Source organism: Ascaphus truei, chromosome 17 (assembly GCF_040206685.1).
Source record: "Ascaphus truei isolate aAscTru1 chromosome 17, aAscTru1.hap1, whole genome shotgun sequence".
Taxonomy (NCBI): domain Eukaryota; kingdom Metazoa; phylum Chordata; class Amphibia; order Anura; family Ascaphidae; genus Ascaphus; species Ascaphus truei.
In genome coordinates, this window is record NC_134499.1 from 23,015,457 (window position 1) to 23,043,407 (window position 27,951).

At 45.2% G+C, this 27,951-nt stretch overlaps 1 protein-coding gene across 1 annotated transcript in view; it reads right to left on the minus strand.

Annotated features, from left to right (window-relative positions):
- The window catches only part of SUCLG2 (succinate-CoA ligase GDP-forming subunit beta), a 164,880-nt gene extending 137,006 nt beyond the window's left edge, over positions 1-27,874 (minus strand). Inside the window, exon 1 of the mRNA XM_075574278.1 lies at positions 27,718-27,874. Within this exon, the coding sequence (XP_075430393.1) occupies positions 27,718-27,789 (72 nt within the window). The 5' untranslated portion in view covers positions 27,790-27,874. The remainder of the gene's footprint in view (positions 1-27,717) is intronic.
- Positions 27,875-27,951: the final 77 nt, after the last annotated feature.

Genomic DNA, 27,951 nt, shown 5'->3' on the forward strand with positions numbered 1-27,951 from the left:
ATATCCAGTAGAATGAAAGGACCTACTAACTTGGGAAGTGGGGAGGGGAGAGCTTAAAACCTGGGAAGGGGAGCCACCAACCCCCAACAGCTGAGAATAGGTTAACAAAACACAAAACCCCAGCAAGCTCTTTCTGGGAACCCCTGAGCCCCCACAAAATATATATATGTATATAAAAGTGTCTCTGTCGTCTGTTGTATACATATGCCACGCTCAATAGCACTCTTTTTTGACACTTATATACATATATATATATATTTTGTGTGGGCTCACGGGTTCCCAAAAAGAGCTTGCTGGGGTTTTGTTAACCTATTCTCAGCTGTTGGGGGTTGGTGGCTCCTCCTTCCCATTGTTAGGACTTGCGAACAGGGTCTGCCTTGTCGTGGCTCGCAAGCTTACAACGCTTTGGCCAAAGGGTTAAACTAAATGACCCTTTTTCAAGAGAATATACAGGCAGTCCTCGGTTATCCGACACAATGCGTTACTCAAAATGGCGTTGGATAGCGAAACGTTGTAAAGCGAAACACATTTTCTCATAGGAACACTGTTTAAATGAAAGATTCCGTTCCTGAAGGCATTTTTAACACTAAAATACACCAAATATTTTATGCCGGCAATAATATGCAGCACACACAAATTATATAGTGTATATACTGTAATATATATATATATACACACACACACACACAACGTGGCAAAGCGTTGTAAGAGCGTTGGATAAGCCGTTTTGGCGTTGTAAAAATGAACATAGGTATGCATTGCATAGCGTTGGATAAGCCATTCGTTGTAAAGCGAAGCGTTGTAAAACGAGGACTGCCTGTATAAATATTTTACTGTGTATTTTTGTCATGTTGGATGTAGCATTGGGCTTCTGTCGCCTGTTGTATCCCTGCTTTAGGCACAGGTGGTTCAGTCTTTGAATGAGCCACCCGTGCTCAGACCTAGGTTATCCTGAAAACCTGACCTGTTTGGGGGAGGGGGGGTGGGGGGGGGAGAGAATTAAATCTACAGAGACTACCATATATGCTCATTATCTTCAGTACTGCATATTGATTTGCAGGAGAAATACATTTCCCTCCCCCCCCCCCCCCCAAGTCTCCATTACAAAACATACATATACTTATTGTAGATTGCATGGCAATTGCCTCCAGCATTGAAAATCAACAATATACAGTAACCTTTTAAAATCAATTTGATGTTTTCTGCAGTAATTATTCCCTTTATACGCGGTGGCATTTTACGAGATATTTACCGGTTTTGACCTTTGTAAATTGTAGGAAATGGCTCATATGAAAGAATATAGTTTCTCTGTACATTTTCATGCACATCATTTGATCTTTTATAACGTTTGATATTTTTCCCTTGATGCACCGTGAATGCACATTTAATATATATCCTGGCTGCAGTAATGTGCAGATCCCTCTCTACCCCAAACATTGACGACCAAACTTGTTCTGCCGCTTCCCAGCACTGACAGGACAATTCCAGAAAATGCCCGTAACTTCCAGTAACAAAAAGCATTAATTTATAATGATGTTGATGTAGCAGAGTCCCCCTTCCTTACCTCCGGTGTGGGAGGGGTGGGGAGGAACGGCTCCACTGTCTGGCCGAGCTCCGCGCGATCAGGAGCGGCCATTTCAGGTAATCGTGCATGAGCAAAAGCAGCGAGGCGCGCATGCGCAGTGTGAGGCTGCAGTCATCTTAGAACGGCTCTGCAGACGCAGTGCGGGGACTACAAGTCCCAGGATCCTCCGGGGGGAGGAAATCATCACGGGGCTGTCCCAGCCAATAGGGCTCGGAGGGCAAGAGGAACAGGACATCCACCACGCGCGAAAAGCACGCGCTCGAGTCCGGAGGGAGCCAGCAAGGATGACGGATGTGTTCAGGGAGCAAGTAAGCTCATCGACTAGGCCAGAACTTGCCCTTAGACCCCAACCACTAATTAGAGGTTTATTGTAGGGACGGCCCTAGATAGGTACTCTCCCTCTTCGAGCCCCATCGTCCGCACCACTGCGCTGCTGGACAGACCTCCACGTGGCGACCTGCGGCCTTCCGAGACCGCACATGACCACCATCTGTAAGGCGTGAGGGGATTTATGTTGGAGGCCCCGCTGCATGGGACCTGATCTAACACTGTTGCCCAACTATTCCCTGGTCTGGGACGTTGACAAGGAAAGAACCACCATGCACCTACACATCACCAGGGAGGTAGCACTACCTCACATTTGGGTGTGGGATTGTTCTGTGGACGCCGGATGTTTAGGTGTCCAGGGCACCCTCAGTACTTTGGGAACCACACAGGGATGTTGGGTATTTTACTACTGCATTGTACTATTGCTGATTTGTATTTAGTAGATGAGGTTGAAAAAAAGACTTCCGTCCATCAAGTTCAACCTATGCTAAATTTAGACAGATACGTTATCCTATATCTATACTTATTGATCCAGAGGAAGGCAAACAAAAAACCCCATTAAGGGAAAAAAATTATTCCTTCCTGACTCCAAGAATTGGCAATTGGATTAATCCCTGGATCAACATCTTTCCCGTGTATATACTTATTTGGTATATCCCTGTATACCTTACCCATCTAAAAAGATGTCCAACCTTTTTTTGAACAAATCTATTGTATCTGCCATCACAGTCTCCATGGGTAATGAATTCCACATTTTAACTGCCCTTACTGTAAAGAACCCTTTCCTTTGTTGCTGGTGAAATTTCCTTTCCTCCAACCTTAAGGAATGGCCCCGAGTCCTTTGTACTGCCCTTGGCATGAATAGTTCTTTTGAAAGCTCCTTGTATTGTCCCTGAATATATTTGTATATAGTTATCATATCCCCTCTTAGACGCCTCTTTTCTAATGTAAATAAATTAATTTAGCCACCCTCTCCTCATAAGTTAGAATGTCCATCCCCTTTATTAATTTGGTGGCTCTTCTCTGCACTCTCTCTAGTTCCATAATGTCTTTTCTTAGGATTGGTGCCCAAAATTGTACTCCATATTCAAGGTGTGGTCTTACTAATGCTTTGTAAAGGTGCATAATTATGTTTACTTCCCTTCCATCCATTGCCCGTTTGATGCAAGATAAGATCTTGTTTGCCTTTGCAGCTACTGCATGACATTGGGCACTGTTGCTAAGCCTGCTGTCTACAAGCACTCCTAAATCCTTCTCCATCAAGGATTCCCCCAATATATCTCCATTTAATTTGTAGGTCGCCTTTTTATTCTTGTATCCCAAATGCATAACCTTACATTTATCTGTATTAAACCTCATCTGCCATTTACCTGCCCACGTTTCCAGTCTCTCCAAGTCCTTCTGAAGAGAAATTACATCCTGCTCTGATTCTATTACCTTACACAATTTAGTATCATCAACAAAGATGGAGACTTTGCTCTCGATCCCAACCTCAAGGTCATTAATAAACAAGTTAAAAAGCAGGGGTCCCAGTACCGATCCTTGAGGTACTCCACTCACGACTTTAGCCCAACCTGAAAAAGTTCCATTTATGACAACCCTCTGTTGTCTGTCCTTTAGCCAGTTTTCAATCCAGGTGCATATATTATTACTGAGTCCAACTTTCTTTATTTTGTACACCAACCTCTTGTGTGAAACCGTATCAAAAGCCTTTGCAAAATCTAAGTAGACCACATCAACAGCATTACCCTGGTCTAGATTCCTACTTACCTCCTCAAAGACACAAATAAGGTTAGTTTGGCAAGATCTATCCTTCATAAATCCATGCTGACTATTACTAATAATTTTATTTTCCATTAGGTATTCCTGAATATTATCCCGTATTAAACCTTTAAGTAGTTTCCCTACTATTGAAGTCAGGCTTACAGGTCTGTAATTTCCCGGTTGTGATCTAGCTCCCTTTTTAAATATAGGCACCACATCTGCTTTACGCCAATCTTGTGGTACTGAGCCTGTGGAAATGGAGTCCTTGAATATTAAATATAATGGTTTTGCTATTACTAAGCTTAACTCCTTGAGAACTCTTGGATGTATGCCATCGGGGCCAGGTGCCTTATTAGCTTTAATTTTTTCAAGTCGCTTATGAACTTCTTCCTCAGTTAACCAATTGTTCATTAATATGGAGGTTGTGGCTTCCTCCTGCGGCACTACTATTGAACTTGATTCTTCCCTGGTAAACACAGAGGCAAAGAATTTGTTTAATACCTCATCTTTTTCCTTATCTCCAATAATCTGCCTACCCATCTCACACTGAAAGGGTCCTATATTTTCTTTTCTCATTTTTTTGTTATTAAGGTACTTAAAGAACTTTTTAGGGTTGACCTTACTTTCTATTGCAATCCTTTTTTCATTATCCATTTTTGTTAATTTGATTGCCCTTTTGCAATTTTTGTTACATCTTATACTATATTAGTGAAAGCACTGTATGTTTGCCTGCCTGCCTGCATGCATGCATGCCTGCCTGCTGGATGTCCGGTGTCCCTAGCGGCAATCTCATTGGTCCCTTGGCCCGCCCGCCCCCGCACACCTCTCATTGGCCTCACACACTCACACCACCCCCTTGGCCCGCCCCCCACACCTCTCATTGGCCTGAGGCGGAGTGACGGGCCAAAGGTCCAAAAAAATAAATAAAACACACACACACACACACACACACACACACACACACACACCTCTCTCCCCTCTCCAAATCACCTCTTCCCCCTCCCCAGCGGCATCATCTCTTCCCCCTCCCCAGCGGCATCACCTCTTCCCCCTCCCCAGCGGCATCACCTCTTCCCCCTCCCCAGCGGCATCACCTCTTCCCCCTCCCCAGCGGCATCACCTCTTCCCCCTCCCCAGCGGCATCACCTCTTCCCCCTCCCCAGCGGCATCACCTCTTCCCCCTCCCCAGCGGCATCACCTCTTCCCCCTCCCCAGCGGCATCACCTCTCCCCGCTCCAAATCACCTCTCCCCGCTCCAAATCACCTCTCCCCCCTCCCCGCTCCAAATCACCTCGCTTCCCGCAGCTGCCACGCGGCGCGTAAGATGGCGGACCCCCTTCCTCCCTCGCGGCGCCGAGTCAGACGGTGGCGGCGCCCGGAAGTACAGGTAGGTGTCGCTCCCCACCTCCGGCGCCAAACGGAACTGAGAAAGGGCGCATCAACTGAGGTGTGTGTGTGTGTGTGTGTGTGTGTGTGTGTGTGTCACTGTCCACTGCCCCCCCCTCCTGTCCACTGCCCCCCCCTCCTGTCCACTGCGTCCCCCCTCCTGTCCCCCTCCTGTCCACTGCCCCCCCCCTCCTGTCCACTGCCCCCCCCCTCCTGTCCACTGCGTCCCCCCTCCTGTCCCCCTCCTGTCCCCCTCCTGTCCACTGCCCCCCCCCTCCTGTCCACTGCCCCCCCCCTCCTGTCCACTGCCCCCCCCCTCCTGTCCACTGCCCCCCCCCTCCTGTCCACTGCCCCCCCCCTCCTGTCCACTGCCCCCCCCCTCCTGTCCACTGCCCCCCCCCTCCTGTCCACTGCCCCCCCCCTCCTGTCCACTGCCCCCCCCTCCTGTCCACTGCCCCCCCCTCCTGTCCACTGCCCTCTCCCTCCTGTCCACTGCCCCCCCCCTCCTGTCCACTGCCCCCCCTCCTGTCCACTGCCCCCCCCCTCCTGTCCACTGCCCCCCCCCTCCTGTCCACTGCCCCCCCCTCCTGTCCACTGCCCCCCCCCTCCTGTCCACTGCCCCCCCCCTCCTGTCCACTGCCCCCCCCTCCTGTCCACTGCCCCCCCCTCCTGTCCACTGCCCCCCCCTCCTGTCCACTGCCCCCCCCCTCCTGTCCACTGCCCCCCCCCTCCTGTCCACTGCCCCCCCCTCCTGTCCACTGCCCCCCCCTCCTGTCCACTGCCCCCCCCTCCTGTCCACTGCCCCCCCCTCCTGTCCACTGCCCCCCCCTCCTGTCCACTGCCCCCCCCCTCCTGTCCACTGCCCCCCCCCTCCTGTCCACTGCCCCCCCCCCTCCTGTCCACTGCCCCCCCCCCTCCTGTCCACTGCCCCCCCCTCCTGTCCACTGCCCCCCCCCTCCTGTCCACTGCCCCCCCCCTCCTGTCCACTGCCCCCCCCCCTCCTGTCCACTGCCCCCCCCCCTCCTGTCCACTGCCCCCCCCCTCCTGTCCACTGCAGGAAATGCAGGGGGAGGAATCCATGCCTTTGAGGCGCCCCCCCCCTCCCTTTGACGCCCCCCCCCTCCCTTTGACGCCCCCCCCCCTCCCTTTGACGCCCCCCCCCTCCCTTTGACGCCCCCCCCTCTCCCTTTGACGCCCCCCCCTCCCTTTGACGCCCCCCCCTCCCTTTGACGCCCCCCCCTCCCTTTGACGCCCCCCCCTCCCTTTGACGCCCCCCCCTCCCTTTGACGCCCCCCCCTCCCTTTGACGCCCCCCCCCCTCCCTTTGACGCCCCCCCCCCTCCCTTTGACGCCCCCCCTCCCTTTGACGCCCCCCCCTCCCTTTGACGCCCCCCCCCTCCCTTTGACGCCCCCCCCCCTCCCTTTGACGCCCCCCCCCTCCCTTTGACGCCCCCCCCCTCCCTTTGACGCCCCCCCCCTCCCTTTGACGCCCCCCCCCTCCCTTTGACGCCCCCCCCCTCCCTTTGACGCCCCCCCTTCCCTTTGACGCCCCCCCCCTCCCTTTGACGCCCCCCCCCTCCCTTTGACGCCCCCCCCTGCCTTTGACGCCCCGCGCGCACACACTGACTGACTGCCGCACGCACGCACACACTGACTGACGCGCACACAAAGCCTGACTGACGCACGCACACACTGACTGAGGCACACACTGACTGTGTGTGCGTCAGTCAGTCTGTGTGTGTTTGTGTTTCTGCCTCAGACTCACTGACGCGCGAGCAAACACACAGTGACTGACGCACACACGCTACATGAAGCTGTAAAGGAGGGAGGGAGGGGGGGGACTGGATTGATGTGAATGGGGGACAAACAGAGAGAGGGGGGAGGAGAGAGAGGAACGGGAACATTACATCCCGGGCAACGCCGGGTCTCTCAGCTAGTTCCTTATAATTCTGATACGATGTCTCTGTCCCTTCTGACTTAGAGAATCTAAACGCCTTCCTCTTCTTGTCCAGTTCCTCCCCTACCTGTTTATTTAGCCACATTGGTTTTGACTTATTTCTTTTATACTTATTACCCAAGGGTATACACTGATAAGTGTGCTTTTCTAACAATGTTTTAAAGACTGCCCATTTATCATCTACATTTTTCTCTGCAAAAACATAATCCCATTGTATTACTACTAGATTAGACCTCAGTTTATTAAAATCTGCCTTTCCAAAGTTGAAGGTCTTTGTTGAACCCAAGTAATCTGTTTTTTGATCATTTATTTCAAATGAGACCATGTTATGATCACTGTTACCCAAATGTTCCAGGACTTGAATATTTGTTATTACTTCTACATGGTTTGATATGACCAAATCCAGAACTGCCCCTCTCTTGGTTGGTTCCTCAATAATTTGGGTCATATAATCGTCTTTAAGCACCCCCAAAAACCTGTTCCCTTTTGTTGTAACGCTAATCTCATTGCCCCAGTCTATGTCTGGATAATTAAAATCCCCCATTATGCAAACATGACCCAGTTTTGATGCCTTCTCCATTTGCAAAAGTATTTTAGCTTCCTCAATCTCACAGATATTTGGTGGTTTATAGCATATTCCCACAAACATTTTCTTTATACTCCACTGCTAATTTCTAACCACAAAGTCTCTACATTTTTATAATTTCCTTCATAGACATCATCCCTTATAATAGGTTTTAGATCCGGTTTAACATATAAACATACTCCACCTCCCCTTCTATTTGGCCGATCCTTCCAAAAAAGAGAATAACCCTCTAAATTAACTGTCCAGTCATGAGTTTCATCCCACCATGTTTCAGTAATGCCTATGATATCATACTGCTCCCTTGCAGCTATTAATTCAAGCTCCCCCATTTTATCCGTCAGGCTTCTTGCATTAGCAAGCATGCTTTTCAGGTTTTTTTCAGCCTGTACTATTATCTTATCTGCTCCTTTCTTTCTGCGCCCACTTTGTTTAGTCTTTAGAAGTTTTCTAGTATTATCTGTATTTATTATGGGTGTCTCACTGCTTGTCAAACTTGCACTTGCCCCCATTCTACCTCCATACCACCTTGTATCCTCATCTATTCCATTTAGTTCATTATCTGTTTCATTCCCCTATTTGAGTGCGGTGTATGTTCTATGCCATTATAGTAAAGCCCAGTTATAAACATAGTGTGGTATTTTTATTACTGAGAGTATTGAGTCCTGAGGAACCATCCCACCTACGCTTGGATCGCTCATTAGGTGGAGGCGCTGCACTGCAAGGAGAAAGAGCTCACCCCAGGCTCCCAGCGGCGGAGGCTTAGGCCTTCTGTGAGCAAACAGGTACAGCAGCACGCGTAGGTGCCACGTAGTTCCCTTAGGCATAGGGGGCTACATTTATTTTTTAAATTAGAGATTTCAAAATGGAGGTTTCTCTTCATTTATGGAATTCCTCTAATTAACCTTGTGGGATCATGTATTCATTATTTCTAAACCAAACCCAATAAACAATACAAGGATTTTATAACACTGGAACAAATGTCCCGTATCAAAAAAAAAGTCTCTAAAAGGGCTTACCCTAGCTTGACTGCATCTTTAAACCAGGGCTTTAAGATCTCCAAATATACTCTAAGAAAAGCTTTATGAAATGTCTCAAACCTTTAGCAATAGAAAAGTGAGACTCTTAAAGAAGCTGCCACTACGCAAACCCCCCCAAAAAATGCCACTACAGGTGGTAAGCAGGGGGTCTAAAGAAACAACACGCTTTAATTTTAGCTCCAGGCACTTCGTATTTAAAATTCCCCTGATCACATGGGTCAATAGGAAGTAGCAGCAAAGGACGTTGCTATAGGTCCATGTGATAAGGGGGGGGGTTTACATCTCCATTTTGCTATCCCCTGGAGGGGACAGTAGTGGAGCCATCTTCACCTGTAAGGCTGCGCTTATAGTGCCGGCGACTGCGACGTCGCGGCAAAACAAATGCATTGCCGCCGTCGCATGCGCATATAGTAAGCGCGACGCAGCGACGTATTGGTCGCGATCGCAATTTGATTTTCCAGCAACCGTCACGTCGCCGGCACTATAAGCGTAGCCTAAGTATCTCGGGAGCCAGGGATTTTCCCCAGAGCTGAAAATAGCACATTTCAGCTCCCGGGACCACCCCCTACCATGTAAAAGAGGGGGGAGGAGAGAGAGAGAGGGGGAGGTGAGAGAAGGAGAAAAAAGAATAAATAAATAAATAAAAATCGCACAGCTGCTTTAAGCATGACATTTATAATAGCACAGATCAATAAAATGAATACATTAACACTCATACATTCACTTATGCTGTATGAACCAAATTCAGCCTCCACCCTCATTCGAACCTTACCGATGATTACAGCTGCTGTGTGACATGCACAATATCCTGTTTTGCTGAAACAAAAAGGTGAGACTTTCCAGAGTATAAAAACACTGTTTTTCTTTATTCTCTAGCACAAAGGTGAACTGCCTGTAAATCAAAAGTGTGTCATTAAAGAACAAACTGCATCTTCTGACCTTAAAGACAGGCCCTGCGTGACAGAACCACCTACAATAAAAGCCTGCAGAGTAGCAGATCACAGGCCCGTAATTTGCATTACTACTCTGCAGGGTATTCAGTAAGGCATTTACTCTGGTAGCATGCTCCTAGCTCCTAGATCCCCAGGTAACTATTCCAGAGAACATGTTCCTACGAGTTATCGTGCACAGTGCGTGGGGGCAACGGGGTGGATAAGGGGGCCTGTTTCTTTATCTTGTTTGACACCTGCTATTCTCAATAACGCTGATCACACTCAACTTATGAAATAGTAGGTCTAGGGCACCAGTGTACGACCTTTCATGTCTCAATGTCAAAGTCTGTTTTTTCAATTGCTTTTAACTTTGGGAAAGAAGTGAAGCTCCAGACTGGCGTAATTTCGGGGCAGAGTTTTTAAAGCTGACATTTTTCTCAAATTACTGAAAATGTTTTCAAAGAATTGCCAAAAATCTGTTTCTGAGGATAATACCGATTTTTGCATAACTATTGCTCTGTATATCCGGTCATATTTGGAAAATGTTAGCTTACAAATTGCGGTTTGAGAATACTCCATGCACTTAAGTAACATATATTCATGAAAAATTGTCTGTGGGTTTGTGCGTTTGTGGATTGGTTGGCGGCGGCTCACGCTCTGATTGGCCTGCGGGTTGGGGCGACGTCAGAAACACGGCTACACACGCCCTCACCCACACAGCCTCCTCACACCGCGTGCCCCTCTGACCGACAGCCACATGCCGTGCACCCAGAGAATTTACCGTCCTGAGCCTCACATCCTGCTCACCGAGTCCCGCCGCCTCACACCCTCCACCCACCCACCTCGTCACACCCTCCGCCTCACACCCTCCAGCCACCCCGCTGCCTCACACCCTCCACCTCACACGCTCCACGCCACACACCCTCCACCCGCCGCGCAGCCTCACGCGCACTCCACCCTCCCATCCGAGCGGGAGACACGCCGCCTCACATGTGTATGAGCTGCTATTTTGCTAAATAAATGTTTTACTGCTCATCTGAAATACACTCCATTTATCCTTCCGAACCCTGTGGGGAGCTGTGTGAAAGTGTGATTCTACCATTGGAACAGCACAGTACATGGAGAATGCCTGAAGCAGTGCAGTGTACCTGAACTGAGGGCTTCTTCCATACATAACTTTCTATTTGCCTGTACTTACACATGGCCGTGTAAGTAGTTTATATATACACATTTATTTCCTTTCATCAGCCACTGGCATTTATCCCCTCCCTGCATTACATTGGGCCCCATTTGGCATGAGTATGGTCTTATATCATACTATGTATTAATTATCATTATAGTTGCCGATTTGTTCTTTTGCTCCCCCTTTTTCTTTGTTTTGTTCTTATTCTGAGGATCTTGGGTAGATCTCTATAGGGGTTGAGCAGCAGGCCTTTCCATTCCAGGCTGTGTCAGTTTGGGATGACCACATTCCAGCAGATACAGTAATATTTATCCAGCCTATACTTTGTCCCTGTCAATACAACCAACACAGAGTTAGCGCCTGAGTTTCGCTCTGCTAACCCTTTGCTGCCAAAGGGGCCAGGAAAAGAATTGCAAAGCATTGCAGGGTGCTTCTGGCAGCAAAGGGGTTAATTAGTCCTTTAGTATACCATTCCAGCCATAGTAATTGTGTGGCAGGTTCTCCCAGTGACGATCAGCGGCACACTGCACAGAATTGTGTCCGAGTTTTTCCTGCGGGCTCAATACTGAAATTTTAATCACAAAATCCTCCATTATGTGAAATGTTTCTAATTGAACTTCTGAGCATGATTCCTTTAATGAACCATAAGAAGAGACATGCAGTGTGCGATGATTAAAAATTAATATTACCTAGATTGCACCTTACAACATTTAAAGCACCACAACCCCTCCAGAATAAAAATTACTACCCCCCCCCCTCCCCAAATACATGGAATAAAAGTACTTACATTCATGTCATTTCTGTTATACAAATATATATATATATATATATATATATATATATATATATATATATATATATATATATATATATATATAGAGCTGCAGCCAACTCCCCTACATCGTAGTAAAATATCGCTATGGCAACCTCATTTAACAAAATCTAAAAATACACCACTTAGATTGTAAGCTCTTCAGGGCAGGGACTCACTTTGACTTGTGGCGTCATTTACCGATTGTGCTTATCCCCATGGTTGGCACTTTATTTACCATGTATTGTAATTTTGTAAGTCGCTGTGTACACTGTTGGCGCTATATCAATAAAACTGTACATATATTGCAGTGTATAATTATGTGAAGCAGTCCACACAAAGCTATAACATGTTACTGCTGGAAAAGGATGCTTCATACACAGCATCGTTGATACTACAGGTGTTACATATGACATCACTAATTCAAAATGTGTAACCTGTAGGTAGCCAAGAGAATGATATTTTAAACTTTTTTTATTCGATTGCAACTTTATACTACAGGCAATTAGATAAAGAAAGACTTTGCACCCTTTACATGGATTTATTTTACAATAAGTGAAGTGTACTAAACTAAACCCAGGTCAGATGAACAGGTTCATCCAGTTCAGTTTTCAAGGACTTCTTTCACAATAGGATAAAATTCCCAGATGCCGAGTAAAAAAAAACAGATGCGGAGTAAAAAAAACAACGTTTTTTTCCCCCTCTTTCACACTTAACCCCATGCAAATTAAGAGGGGGGGTTCTATCCTGGTCTGTAACTGTTTCATACGCCCATAATATATATTTCTTTAACTATGCACGCAATGTCTTGTATATAATGTATACCCTGTTCATTTATGTAACTGTATTTGTAACCATGTATTATTTGTTTTACTCTGTGCCCAGGACATACTTGAAAACGAGAGGTAACTCTCAATGTATTACTTCCTGGTAAAATATTTTATAAATAAATAAATCCTAATTCCATAATACAGCCCCATATGTTTTTTTTTTTGTCTAACACAATCTATTTGTAGAAAGGCACAAGAAGAAAAACCTTCACCAGCAGAATTAGAAAAATATTGTCACGAGTATGTGGTTTGTAAGCCTTTCGCAGCCAAGGCCCAGGAAAATTCTGGCCTACAGATTAACAAACAAAAAAATAAAGGTCAATAATTAAAATGAAGAGATCATGGAAATGCCAGATTCATAAACCGTGCAAGCGACTTTTCTGCAAACAAATATTCACGCAAGAAGCGCTGCAACATTTCAAAGCGGTTAATGAAGGCTCGCTCTGCGTGATGAAACAAGAAAAAACATCTGCAGCCGGCTAGATCACTTCCCTCTTTTTAAGTTTTTATGATACATTTGTGAATAGTTCTCTCTCTGCATTAGCAATTAGCCTGGAGATCACTTTCTGAAGGTTAGTTCCAATATAATGTGACCATTAAACAGCTTCAGCTGCCTAAAGTTCCCTGGCAGTAAATGGTTTACTTCCCTGAAGGTAAACATAAAATACTGCATACAGGCCTTTTTTCACAGATGAATAGATGCTTTCAGTAGTAACATTTTGCAAACAATAAATGTGTAATACTTCCTTAATATTTGAAACATCTTCTTACTACTATTTTTCTGGTTTCAAGATTATAATGAATATAGTAAAGTGGGTGCTCCAAAGTGTCCGGAATATATATCGTCCTTAATCAATGATATTTAATTATTTTATACAGGGCTATTGGGTATATAAGTAGGGTCCAGGGCACCATTGGGTCATACTCCTTGTTAAAGGACTTGCGTCCGAAACACGTAGGAGGGTGGCACTACCCCCGTGGGTGATTTGATTAATAAATATATTGATTTTTAACCACCTGGCTCCCTGGCAGTGCGCTGCTGTTCTCTTCTTTTTGCATTGGTTTCAAGATTAACAGTCTAAGCTACACACGTCTGACTATCTAAATATGCCTTTACATATGGAATGGAGACACGAACATTATGGGCACCTTCAGATAATTACAGAAAATGCACCCACTGCTCATCCCTTCTTTAAAACTTCTTAATAAACCAGTTGTGGGAACAGCGATTAAAGATTCATCCAGGGCATCCAAGTTAAAATAAAAAATACATACGTTTGGGGAGAGGGTAAATTAAAGCTATTACTCGCTGTAGATTAAATCCATACACTGGCACAGCAAACTAAATAACATTTCTATAGTGTGATTTCTATTATTTTGTTTACTTTCCTCATCTCACATAACAGTATCAGAGCTGCAGCAATGCTGGATTTACCTGTGATTAATGGTTTTCACAGTACTGAGTCGGAATATCTACTCCGATTGTGTGCATCTGTGGGTGCCGGCTGGAAATACATAAAAGTCTGCAGAACGCCTTCATACTGCTCCTGCTTAACCCAAATACTTCCCCTGCATATCCCGTGTGTACGTACTGAATGTGGATTGTGCAGATTGTAGGATAAACGTCTGACAGTTTCTCTCTCTAACTAAATTACTACTTAAAATAAAAAATAATGTAATTTCACATGTTTTGCTGATCAGTTCTGTAGTATTAGATAATACTTACTGTATTTCTTTTATTATCCAACTCTTGCCATTTTTAATGGTTTTTAAAGCATCCTTTGATTTCTATAGCAGTTCTTAGCCCACCTTCAAAGCAAGATCTTTGTAACACTTTCCTGTTTCTGATCATTTGTTACCAATATTCCCAGCAGTTTGAGCGGCAAACTGGAACAATAGTGTTACCTTAGTAAGATATGGATACATTGTAGCTGCTGAGTTACACTGACTGAAGCAGCCATTGTTAGTCACACCGTAAGAATTTTTACATATTTATAACAAGAGCACCAACCGATTGCCAGTCTAGGTAAGAATGTAGACAAGAATGTATGGATTATACATTATCATATGCTCTATATTAAAATAAAGCTGTGTGTGCTGTGCACACGCATAGTAAGTGAAACTTCTTTGACTTTTGTCACAGAAATTGTATTTGTATTGGTGATGTTTTAATTAAAAATCAAAATACAATTTCATTGACAAAACGCAAATAAATTTGACTTATAATGCGCGTGCTCGGCACACATCCCCTATATTAGCTATTTGCACTAAGTGTGAATTCCTTGTGTGTATGTGTGTCAGTCAGTGTGTGTATGTGTGTCAGTGTGTGTGTATAAGTGTGAATTCCTTGTGTGTATGTGTGTCAGTCAGTGTGTGTATGTGTGTCAGTGTGTGTGTATGTGTATGTGTGTCAGTGTGTGTGTATGTGTATGTGTGTCAGTGTGTGTGTATGTGTATGTGTGTCAGTGTGTGTGTGTATATGTGTGTCAGTCAGTGTGTGTGTATGTGTGTGTCAGTCAGTGTGTGTGTATGGGAGTCAGTCAGTGTGTGTGTATGGGAGTCAGTCAGTGTGTGTGTATGGGAGTCAGTCAGTGTGTGTGTATGGGAGTCAGTCAGTGTGTGTGTGTATGGGAGTCAGTCAGTGTGTGTGTATGGGAGTCAGTCAGTGTGTGTGTATGGGAGTCAGTCAGTGTGTGTGTATGGGAGTCAGTCAGTGTGTGTGTATGGGAGTCAGTCAGTGTGTGTGTATGGGAGTCAGTCAGTGTGTGTGTATGGGAGTCAGTCAGTGTGTGTGTATGGGAGTCAGTCAGTGTGTGTGTATGGGGGTCAGTCAGTGTGGGTCAGTCAGTGTGGGTCAGTCAGTGTGGGTCAGTCAGTGTGGGTCAGTCAGTGTGGGTCAGTCAGTGTGGGTCAGTCAGTGTGGGTCAGTCAGTGTGGGTCAGTCAGTGTGGGTCAGTCAGTGTGGGCCAGTCAGTGTGGTTCAGTCAGTGTGTGTGTGTGTGTGGGGGGGGGGGGGGGTCAGTCAGTGTGTCAGTTAGTGTGTGTATGTGAGTCAGTGTGTGTGTGTGTGGGGGGGGTGTTGGGGGTGTGTGTGTGTGTGGGGGGGGGGGGTGTTGGGTGTGTGTGTGTGTGGGGGGGGGGGGGTTTGGGGGTGTGTGTGTGTGTGTGTGTGGGGGCGTGGGTGGGCCAGTCAGTGTGTATGGGGGCGTGGGTGGGCCAGTCAGTGTGTGTGGGGGCGTGGGTGGGCCAGTCAGTGTGTGTGGGGGCGTGGGTGGGCCAGTCAGTGTGTGTGGGGGCGTGGGTGGGCCAGTCAGTGTGTGTGGGGGCGTGGGTGGGCCAGTCAGTGTGTGTGGGGGCGTGGGTGGGCCAGTCAGTGTGTGTGGGGGCGTGGGTGGGCCAGTCAGTGTGTGTGGGGGCGTGGGTGGGCCAGTCAGTGTGTGTGGGGGCGTGGGTGGGCCAGTCAGTGTGTGTGGGGGCGTGGGTGGGTCAGTTAGTGTGTGTGGGGGTGTGGGTGGGTCAGTCAGTGTGTGTGGGGGCGTGGGTGGGCCAGTCAGTGTGTGTGGGGGCGTGGGTGGGTCAGTCAGTGTGTGTGGGGGCGTGGGTGGGTCAGTCAGTGTGTGTGGGGGCGTGGGTGGGTCAGTCAGTGTGTGTGGGGGCGTGGGTGGGTCAGTCAGTGTGTATGTGTCCAGCTGCAGCCTGGGGCGGGGTGTAACATGGCGCACCACCTCTCCCCCCCCCCTTACGCAAATTCTGCACACACACCCACCCCCCCCCCCCCCCAAGCACAAATTCTGCACATACCCCCCCAAGCCCCTGTGCCACGCGGGTTGCGCCAGGGGGCCCGCGAACGCCCGCGTCAGTGGAGGGTTGAATGGTGCCGCTGCCAATGGGCGTTAGGAGCGTGTGGGTGGAACGACGCCGCTGCCAGCCGCTTCTGCGCATGTGTGGCGTCCGTCAGTGGCGCCATCACAACTGCGCATGCGTGGCATGGCAGCGGTCGTGGAACAGTTACGCGGGCCCTTAGGAGCGGCGGCGGCTATCGCCGCCGCATATGTCAGCAGCCGGGTGGGGGGGGGGGGGGTGTGTGGGGGTGTGTGTGGGGGTGCGGCGGCGATTAGGAGCGGCGCCGCCGGCTATCGCCGCCGCCGCCGCTGTATGTGACAGGGGACGTGTGAGCGGAGTGGCGTCCATTACGTGACGTCACTTCCGTTTCACATTTCGCCCCCATCTATCCCGTTTTGTTCTACCAGGACTAGGTGCCACGAAAGAAGTTTCACTTCAAAAAAAAAAAGGGGGGGGGGGGGGAGAATGTAGGATTGCTGCTTTAAGCTGACAAAAACAAGGTGTAGGAGACACTGCTAATGCATTTACAGAATAGTTATTTTATACCACGGGTCTTAATCTACAGTATATACGCAAATGCTCCCAATGGGGATTTGTGGCCGAAAACTAATGCTGTGGCAGATGTAGGATTACCCCTTAACCTTATGTTATGATTGCATTCAATAACTCTCAATGTAAGATAGGTTTAATGTTGCCCGATGTGTTTTTGGTGGGTTTTCACATCATTGCCTGCACGATCTTCCAATAGCAGTTGCTCAGTGTTTAGGACACCACTGTCCTACTGAGCTGCAGTATTAAATCATTGGCATCAAAAACAGCCCTGCTGCAAAGTGCGATATACACAAAATACACCATTTGCATTTAGTATTAGATTAGCACAGCATGGCTTCAGGTTTACAGATAGAGCATAAAGAGCATAAATATGCAGATTACATTGTAAACACATGTAATGAAATAGCATTGTGCCTAACTATCTTCAGCTATGCAAAGGTTGAACATGCCAAAGCACCTGCACAAACACACACCACAAACTACAATATATGTGAGAATACAACAGATGCCTAACTAGTCTCCCATGCATTAAATGATACTGCATAGTCCGTCACTAAGGGTTTCCAGCTCCGTTCCGACTTCCCCAAAAAACTATGGGGGGGAGAGGGGTTGGAAATGCTTCTAGGTCTGTTCATAGCGATCTAAATACATTTTATTTTAAAAGAACATTCCACAAAATAAAGATTTACTTGCACATGGGGGAGGATAGGGAATTAAAAACAGGACATTCACATCAGAGATATAGATATAGCTATATATAGGCAAACAGCTCCCTTTATGTAGCGCTGGCGTTTGCCCAGGCTCTTCGCAAGTCCCTTCTAGGGTTTAATTTGTAGAAAATGGGGACAAACACGTGTATACACACACAAGGGGCACTCAGCGGTTTATTTCTCCATTAGTGACACTAAACATTTTAAACACCGTCACTTTAAGAACAAAATAAATCATAAAAAGGAAACATCTACTCCTGTCAGGATTCTAACTCACATGTATCTGCAATGTTGGCTGGCTAAGCTAGTTACCAACTTTAAATAACACACAGATAACATTGAGTTCTTAACTGTGAGATGGGGACAGCGTCCCAATAGATCATCAGTTGCTGCAACAAGTGTGGGTGAGGGGGGGGGGGCGTCTACCCTGAACTGGATCCTGGGGAGAAGTTTCCACACAGTCTCCAGGTTCAAGAGAGCGTGATGCAGCAAACCTCACTGCCATATATTCCTGTTCCTCAATTAGTAGAGCAAGCGAGGGAAACTAGAACCATTGTAAAGTCTGGTATGGATTTCCTATCCACCAGCCTTAGTGACAATATGTGGGGTGGATCACATCCACACCATGTCTGCACTTTCTTCTATAAAGAAGACAGGAAGCTGACCACTATCCTGGGACTATGTATATATACATACACACAGTCCTTATTCTATTTGTTTCAACAGGTTGGAATGTGTGCAAACATACTTGGCAGAATATTCATGTGCAGCTGATGTGGCCATGCATCTTATATCAGATGATTGCCAATTCTAAAGGTTATTGGAAATACCACCTCAATCGTACATCCTAACAAATATAAATGCTTGCTACAGTATAACTCCCTATTAAGCTAATGTAGAGCTATGAAAATAAGCTATGCGCAAACATCTTACAGAGCTTTCTACCTTCGGTATTGCAAATGTACTTTCAGCCCATTTGTTAGATTTGATTAAAGTGTCATGCAATAGTATGTCCAATACTCGGGGAACAAAGTATTTGTCCTGTTATCAATATCTGGTATCTTTAGCCGTTTTCGAAAAAGGTAATTTCCAAAGGAAAATTAGTAAATATGGTAAAACATTACCAAATGTTAATATTCGTCAGTAGAGTTGGCAATTATGTTAGTTGTAACGATATATATTACTTGGCAATCAAAAGAATTAAGAAAAAAGGAGAAAATTGGAAATGTGACATACATAATTTATTACACTTTTCCCTTATTGAAAAGCGGTTTGTTCTTTGATTTTTAAATTAAAAATATATTTTTTTTCCCTAAACTTGCACCATTAAAAATATGATATTCTCTTTGCTTATTACTACATTAATAGTAGCTCCCAACATCCTCTACACCACAGGGCATTTTCTAATGTTTTCTCCCTGTTGCTTTAATTACGATGCTGGTTTATTTCCTGGGGTTCAAACATAAAAGAACACTTGAAGTCACTTTTTTTTGTAGGTTCCACATTTATTTCATTTTTAGAACACGCCAGATTATTATTTTTTGTTTTTAAATATAAAACACAACACAATTTCACCCTCTTCTGAACATGACCATCCATCAGAAATTTGCTCAGAAAGGTTTATTCCAATGCATAGTAAAGCAGTACACAGTGTGGCACACAGGAGGTTAAAGTAGTCATGCAATGAAGACCCCACTAGGATATTAAGACAAGAGCCTTTGGAAAGCAAACAATTGCTACCATTTTATTGAGCATTTATCAGTATGAGGGGGCACTTAAATGTGCAATCCGCCATAAAACCGGTCAGTTGAGTTTTAGGCCTCGGTCCCAGTGCTCGCGGAGTGAACAAGGTACGACCCTCTATGGGGAAGGCCCCAGTCAATGCGTGCGCGCACAAGACCAAGCACAAGTGGCGCAACCACATTTTGAAGTGTCAAAAATTTGACTTTTGGCATGGCGGCGGTTCAGCCAATGAGGGTGAACCAGCCGCGTGACATGTCTTTGCTCCCCCTGCTTGCCAAGACGCGCATCTCATTGCGACCCCTAGACCACAGATCAATGCTGACACTGGTGTACGTGCCACCAGGCGCTCAGATGCGCGCGTGCACGCAGTGACTGGGGCCGTAGCCTTAGGCTAGGTCCCCAGTACATGCTGCAGCGCACAATGGCGTGCGCTGCAGGAACAAAAAACGCCCCTCAATGGGGCCGGGCCCATTTGCAGCCTTGGCCGCAACTTGTCACCGCGTTGCTCGAATGGATTTTCTGAAGACAAGAAAATGGTCTTCAGAACTGGCGACGGAGAGCTGGCCACGCCCCCGGTGGTTCAGCCAATGAGGGTGAACCAGCCAGGTGAAGTAATGGTCGCCCCCCCCCCCCCCGCCACCAACCCCCAGCAATCTTCTGCAGCTCAGCCACAGACTTGAGATCGCGGTTCACACAGCTGCACGCGCCGCCAGCCTGCCAGGCACACGTGCAGCAGCAGACACTAGGGGCGCAGCCTCAGGGTCTCTGAATTGGGGAAGTGTTTGTCAATCAAGTGTTTCCTTTCCACTTATCCCACCCTGTCCTTATCAGAGCCAATAAAGATAAGGGGAGGTGGGCGCTGTACAAGGGAGCAGCCCTGAGGACCTCACCTCCCTCCCAAGGTTATTTTAAAAAAAATGAAACACTTTTAGGTGTCACCCAGAAATGACCTCTGAAGCAGGTCACTGGAATTAGTTCACTTTTGTCCTGGACGAATTGCCCCCTTTAAATGCCACATCAAGATATACATTTTGGTGGGGATATTCAGGCTACAGCATCCCTTCCCTATGTTAATTCATTTCAAGGTTAAAACTTCAAAGTCTGAGAAAACATGGTTTTTCTTGCCATATAAAACGTCTGATGGTGAAAATATAGCTGATCACGTAGACTCTATTGCAGGAGAAATGCACATTACTGGCATTGAAATGGAAAAATATCCCGTAATTTCAAATGTGTCTTTTATTTCAAATATCTTCAGGGAAGGGAATTTTAATACTCCTGCCGTCGATTTATGAAATCTTTAACTTTGTAATTTTTCTGCAATATTAAAATGATATTTTTTTTATGCAAAAGCTAATAGCAGGGAAATGTTCTGCATATTTCATTCATGCCAGAAGAAAAGAAGACTGAGGAGGTATTTAGCCTTTCGAAAAGCATGAAAACCCTATAATATGAGTAAATGTACACTTCATTCCATTCAAAAGGACCACAATGAACTGGTGACAGTAATGCAGTTAATGGAAGATAAAGATAATGTCTGCTCGTTGCATGTTCTCCTCTTCCTAGGTGGTACTGGTATGGAGGGGGCACGGACAAAATCATATATACAGCTCAACCCCGTTATAACGCAATCCGTTACAACGCGAATCCGCTTATAACACGATGCTAGCGTGGCTCCCAATTTTCATATTTATGAATACTTTACAACACGATTATTGGTATCTTAAATACTTTATTGTACAATGCATACAATTGTACATTATTTCTAACACGATCCGCTTATAGCACGATGTGATTCTTTGGACCCCAAGCACAGCGTTAAAAGGGGGTTGAGCTGTATTATTTTGGAGGGGAGAAACAAGAAACTACCCCCCCCCCCCTCCTCCAGAGCAATTTTTCATATAATTTATTTATCTATCAAGCTCAAACATTGTGCAATGAAGGGAGAGTGATATCAATGGCAAACCAAGTAAGGACAAACAAGTGCTAACAGATACAAAAGGTAATGAGGCCGCTGGTAATTTAACCCCTGCAGCCCAAGTATGGCAGATTTCCACTTCCCCAGCACCAACCATGTTAAATACTGTACAGTAAGCCGCAATTGAATACATTAGAAATCAATAGATTTGTTTTGCTATTTTTATTACATGGTTACTGTGGAAGAAATATTTCAAAACAATACAAATTAAGTAATACTCCCCAAAGGACATTAATGCCCAGGCCTTCTGCTCGCTAACACCACATAAATGGCCCCGCTCGCTCTCCCCCACCCACACTGCACGGATGGCCTGGATCCCGTCACCGCATGAATAGCCCTGCTTAGTTGCATGCTCGCCTCAATGCATGAACAGCCTGCTCCTTCACACACCTGCCCACTTACTCATGCACTGCTGTAGTTAGTACCGCTTTGTCCTACACGAGATTGCCCTATTGAATCAGTAGCTCAAGTTCAATCTTCCTGCTATCGTTTAATACATTGCCAAACAGTACAAATATTTCTCTAGAGCGAATGGAAGAATAGTGATGGATATACTGTATGAATGGCACACTTCTTACCTAAAACAATGGCTGCACTGCAGCAGTCCAGTTATTACAAAAGTAAAGCTCATCACTTGGATTGAAGCAAACATATGGATGGTTTGGTTTCTTTGGAAATTATGACTTTTCTTTCTATTGGGGACTCTTGTCAATTAAATGTTTACTCCACCTCTAGCCCAATCAGTTAGAAGAGAAATTAAAGGTAAGGTGGGAAAAGATGACAGTGATTAGTCACAAAAGGGAGTAGCCATGCAAAATCAAATCCCTCACCATGTCTCCGTTCACCAGATAGGCGTCACTGAGATTTAACGCCTTAAGCCTGTCACTGGCCCTTTTGGTGCAAAAAGGAACCTGCAGGGCATTTGGAATGGAATAAAATGCGATACCAAAAGTATGGTTGAAAAAGAGCAGCAGCTGTGATATGGCTGATAAGAAAATATACCCATTTGTTTCAGGCACTGTGTGTTTTAAGACTTACGGTTATTTAACCGTTTATACATTAGTTAAAATGTAACTCGAGTCAAAATGAGTTTACCAGGATTCTTTTAAACTTCAACAAGGACAGATATGGTGAACATTGGGTAATAATTAACAGGCAATAAACACCCTTTGATACATACACTGAAAGAAAAGCAGATCTCAGCTCCTTTATAAGACATTTAAACACACACACACACACAATGTCATTCTAAAGTAACGATATACATATTTGACAGGCACTCATCCATTTTAAATTACGTTTACAGAGCGCAAAAATTTGATTAAATATGCAAACGTTTCGGTCGGCCCAGATGTTGATATTATAAATGAAAGATTGAGATAGGACAGGTTTCCTGTGAGTTCCTGACGAAGATATGCTGTGTGATTGAACGCAATACCAGAGCATGCAGGCCAGTGGCAGTTTTATAGGTGCTGCATTTCCGCATTAAATATATTTAAAAAAATTGTTATAGGTTATTGTTGCTAGAGGAGGAGGAACCTTTAAATGATTGGTTTACAATGGAATGCCTAATCAAAAGCTGTCCCACACACTAATGTGTCCACTCCATTTTAGGACTGATTATAAGCATGCACAAGACAACTTACACTCTTAAGAACATACTATGGTAACGCAGATCAATTAAAATGAGATATAGATAGCTATATAGTGCAGAATAAATTCGTTCAGTATTAGATGATAAAGTGTTAGTCCAAATAAAAAATAAAAAAGTATCACCCAATACTGAAGAACACATTTATTCTGCACTATCGCAACTGGACCAACACAGAGATATAGATACACACGTATTTCTAAAAATGTATATTATACATCTATTTGCGTTAAAATCTCATAGGGTTTATAGTTCAAGCTGATTGATGAGGACTACCAATTATTTTCTTAAAATCTTAGGTGATTTCAAATACTTTGGTTGTCTTGGTTTCCCCGACACCATCAATCACCAACACATAACCCAATAAACCTATGAATGCAGTTTCATCCCTTGGGTCCCAAGCTAGGATTGCACCTTTAAAATATAGGTGAATCAATTATCAATCACAACTCTTAAATGGTTTTACATCACTATCTGCCCAAAATGGAAACTGGTGCATTAAATTGTAGATGTTACTCTGCAGGAACGCTTCTACAAAATGAAAGGAGGAGATCTGCATCAAAGCAATATTGATACAAAGACAAAAGAAACAGCGCAAAAAACCTCATAGTGTAGTATATAAAATTATATTATGGTAAAACAGGCGAGTATTGCACGTACATCAATTCAATAGTTACTAGCAGTACATGTTTTGGACATGTTACCAGTCAGCAACAGATGGTGGGTATGGGTCACCGGATAACTCCCCTTCTCCTCTCACGTCTCGCTTGTGGTGTCAGGGATCCCTGACGAAGTACCTTTGAAGTACGAAACGCGTTGGATAAGAGGGCGCATTCTGACAATACCTGCAGTGTGATATTACCCTATTTTTGTCACTTGGCCCCATCTCCGTTACTGCAATCTATGCTATCTACGCTTCTGTGGCCGGCTGAGACTGCAGAGTGATCGGCGCCGCTTGATGACGTCATCCGAGGCGCGCTGCAAGCAGACGCCACACGTGCAGATACACGCCTGAAGCCAGTGACTGAGAGCCTGCTTCTACCGCAAACTGCCACAGTCAACACGTCGGGAGACAGCTGTACTCCATCGGACTGCTGTATTCATGCTGAGGGGCTGCTGCCCTGCATCACGGCGTCCTGAGCGACACCACAAGCGAGACGTGAGAGGAGAAGGGGAGTTATCCGGTGACCCATACCCACCATCTGTTGCTGACTGGTAACATGTCAAAAAAACATGTACTGCTAGTAACTATTAGGAAAAAAGAGTGGTGTGATTAGCGCTAAAAACTGATTAAAACAAATATAATGGTGATTATAAAGACAACAGTGTGAATATTAAATTAATTAATAAACAAGGCTGCCAGGAACATCTAACCCAAACACAGTTAGTGAGACACAAAAGAAACAGATACAGACCGGCGCCTTAGAGTCCAATTAGATGGTATATAAAGTCCAATAGATGGCTTGAAATATCCAATGTATGGTGATCTAGTCCAGTGGACAGCAGATTCCTCAGCAGCAAAAGTAATATGCCATGCAGGGAAGACAAGAGAACAAAATCATAGTGTAACACAGTTGGTTAAAACTTAACACATATGGACATACACAGACAAACTCAAACAACACTTAAACAACACTGAACAATAGGCTGACTAATATTAACGGTTTTAATGAACACAGTAAAATCCAGCACACTGGTGACGAGCAGGTTCAGGTTCCGGTGTTTTAAAACCGGAATCCTACTTACAGCAATGCCACAGGATATAGGCAAGTGGGTAGTGGATTGATCGTCTGTCGGTAGATGCTTGTGAGCGCGTGCCGCATGTGGAGTCCTGAAAAAGTGCGCATGCGCACGAAACGCGTTGGGCCTTTGAGAGTCTATTACCAGCATCACTGATAGAGGAGCAGAGTCTTGCAGCAGTTTCTGGAGTTGTGATCAGAAGGAGCTGGCATTTGGAGTGTGATCCGGTATCCCTGTCCCGCCCGCTGTGACGCAGTTCCGGGCGCAAACGGAAGGCGTCTTGTGGAGTAGAAGGCTAAGTCGCCATTTTCGGCATCAGCACGAGGAGTGACCTGCAGGACTCCACATGCGGCACGCGCTCACAAGCATCTACCGACAGACGATCAATCCACTACCCACTTGCCTATATCCTGTGGCATTGCTGTAAGTAGGATTCCGGTTTTAAAACACCGGAACCTGAACCTGCTCGTCACCAGTGTGCTGGATTTTACTGTGTTCATTAAAACCGTTAATATTAGTCAGCCTATTGTTCAGTGTTGTTTAAGTGTTGTTTGAGTTTGTCTGTGTATGTCCATATGTGTTAAGTTTTAACCAACTGTGTTACACTATGATTTTGTTCTCTTGTCTTCCCTGCATGGCATATTACTTTTGCTGCTGAGGAATCTGCTGTCCACTTGACTAGATCACCATACATTGGATATTTCAAGCCATCTATTGGACTTTATATACCATCTAATTGGACTCTAAGGCGCCGGCTAGTAACTATTGAATTGATGTACGTGCAATACTCACCTGTTTTACCACAATATAATTTTATATACTACACTATGAGGTTTTTTGCGCTGTTTCTTTTGTCTTTGTATCTTTAGCTCTGGTCTGTGGAGCCATTCCTCGAATATAGCAGCATATCCTCACCAATTAAGTAACAGGTTTATATTATATCAATATCACTTTATCACACTAATCACGATTATAAGAGCGCAGTTCACCCTTTGTTTCTATCAAAGCAATATTGGCCTTTAAAAAACAAAACAAAAAATGCGGGGGAACATTTCATCCTCTCCGTAACATACCAACATGTCATGATCAGACTCATGGCGCAGTTCTGTTTTATACAGGGCTGTATAGAGTCAGAATACATTGGATTTAGACTTGGAAATCCTCACGATGACATGGATTCAGTATTGAATATTACGTTATAGCTTCTGGTGTGCATGGACTGCGACTTGTGGGCTATCAATAGGAAGAGTTGAGACATTAATAGGATTAAATAAATCTGTCATTCCACCCCCCTCCCCACAAAAAAAAAACAATAACTTTGCTTCAAAGATCACTGCCAGGTATGGGGTGATGTAAAACTCCTAGGTTAAAGACCTGTGGCAAAATATCAAACACAACATGCCATAATGGGCCAATAAATATCAAAAAGTATAGAGGTGCACGCTTTAAATACTGTGGCCACACTGTAGGAATGTATACAAAAAAAAAGCACTCTAAAGTCTGACGGTTTTTTTCTTGCCATTTCATATTTGGTGCAAAAATGATGCCATTTAAAGCTCCCGGTTTTCGTTTTTTTTACTTCAATAGTTTCATGTGGGCAATCTCTAATTACCTAAAGAACTGCATAGCTGCCGGTCAATTCGTTCTCCGTCTATTGATCGGCGAAGTTTGGCGACATCTTTAGATCTGGGGAATGTAAATGGTTGCTATAGGAACAAACATGCTTGTTAAAATAGAATACAAGACAATTGGTCTTCCAAAGTTGTTTTTTTTTTTTTTTTAAACAGAAAATGCTAAAAGTATTTTTTCTTACTACAGAACTGATTTATTAAAAAAAAACACATGCAGGATATTGCTTGAACTGCAGCTTTAATGTTGAAGAGCAGACAACAAAGCTACATTTGAGGAATATCAGATAGGTGATGAAAGGCCCACAAGGACCTGAAACATTGTAGCCTTGTTGCCTGCTCCTGCAAATACACGGCATCATTTTTGCACCAGACAAACCTATGGCAGCCTGTGGAAAATGTTAGAATCCTATTAACAAGCAAGCAGAAAAACGAAGTTTTTAGCGTCAAATAACTTTTAGGTGCGCTTTAATACACATTTACGACACCTGGAAAGTTAATCACTAACTCATTTGTGGACCACAAACCACCGCCATTTTACAGACAGTTGATTGCCAGGTTTGAATGGGTTTAATTTCTTTATCAAATCTAACCCATCAAATCAGGTTACGAATGCGATATCCAACTATTCATGTAGGTGACCACTACAATGGTCAGCAATATCAATACAGATTTCCTGCAGGTCAAAAACTTCCCATAAAACACACCAGCACAATCCCACTCATTCAGCCAAGGTTATTTAGGACACCGGAAAACTATGGAAGGTCAAATGCACAACAGAGACCTGGAAATTTAACTAAAGGGTGTTACAGAAAAGCCGTTCTTAATATACAACCTCTGTAAATCAAAAACACATTTACACTTTATTTGCATATATTTTATCCACCAACTGACATGGTTTTCACACACCACCTATGTAATACACAGCAGAGAATGGACAAAATGCAACTACAATCATATTGTGTTAAAAGAAATTATATATATAATATATATATATATATATATATAAAATCACACCGAGAGATGCATATACATACTATATAAGGATGAACCTGTACATTGTAGCATTACACCGCACATTATATAATAACAGGTAGGACATTGTATTCCCTGGTCTCTGACTGAGACACTGAGGCAAACTCTGAATAACCTCGGAAACTGTGTGCGGGTCACCGGCTGTTATGTGCCAGCAGCACCCCGAGGCACTGCTGGGTGGAGCTGACCCTCACTGTGCGCTGCCTGCACACCTGACCCTCACTGTGCCCTGCACTGAAGACCTGACCCTCACTGTGCCCTGCCTTGCACACCTGACCCTCACTGTGCCCTGCACTGAAGACCTGACCCTCACTGTGCCCTGCACTGCAGACCTGACCCTCACTGTGCCCTGCACTGCAGGCCTGACCCTCACTGTGCCCTGCACTGCAGACCTGACCCTCACTGTTGCCCTGCACATCTGAGCCCCGCCGCGCCCCCACCTGCTTTCCGCTGAGGAGAGAGCTCCGGACACTTAGATTCCTCAGCACTTGCCCTGACATGGAAGCTGCCATCTTTAACCGGAAGTGAGTTTGTAGCTCCACATGTGCAGCAAGGCGATGTCAGAGCGGCTGCACTCGGGTGAAAGAAGAGGGCGTGGCAGATAGACACGCCCCCCTGCAGGTGATTGGTTCACTCGCAGGAGTACACGCTTCAGCCTCACCCCTTCTGCACAC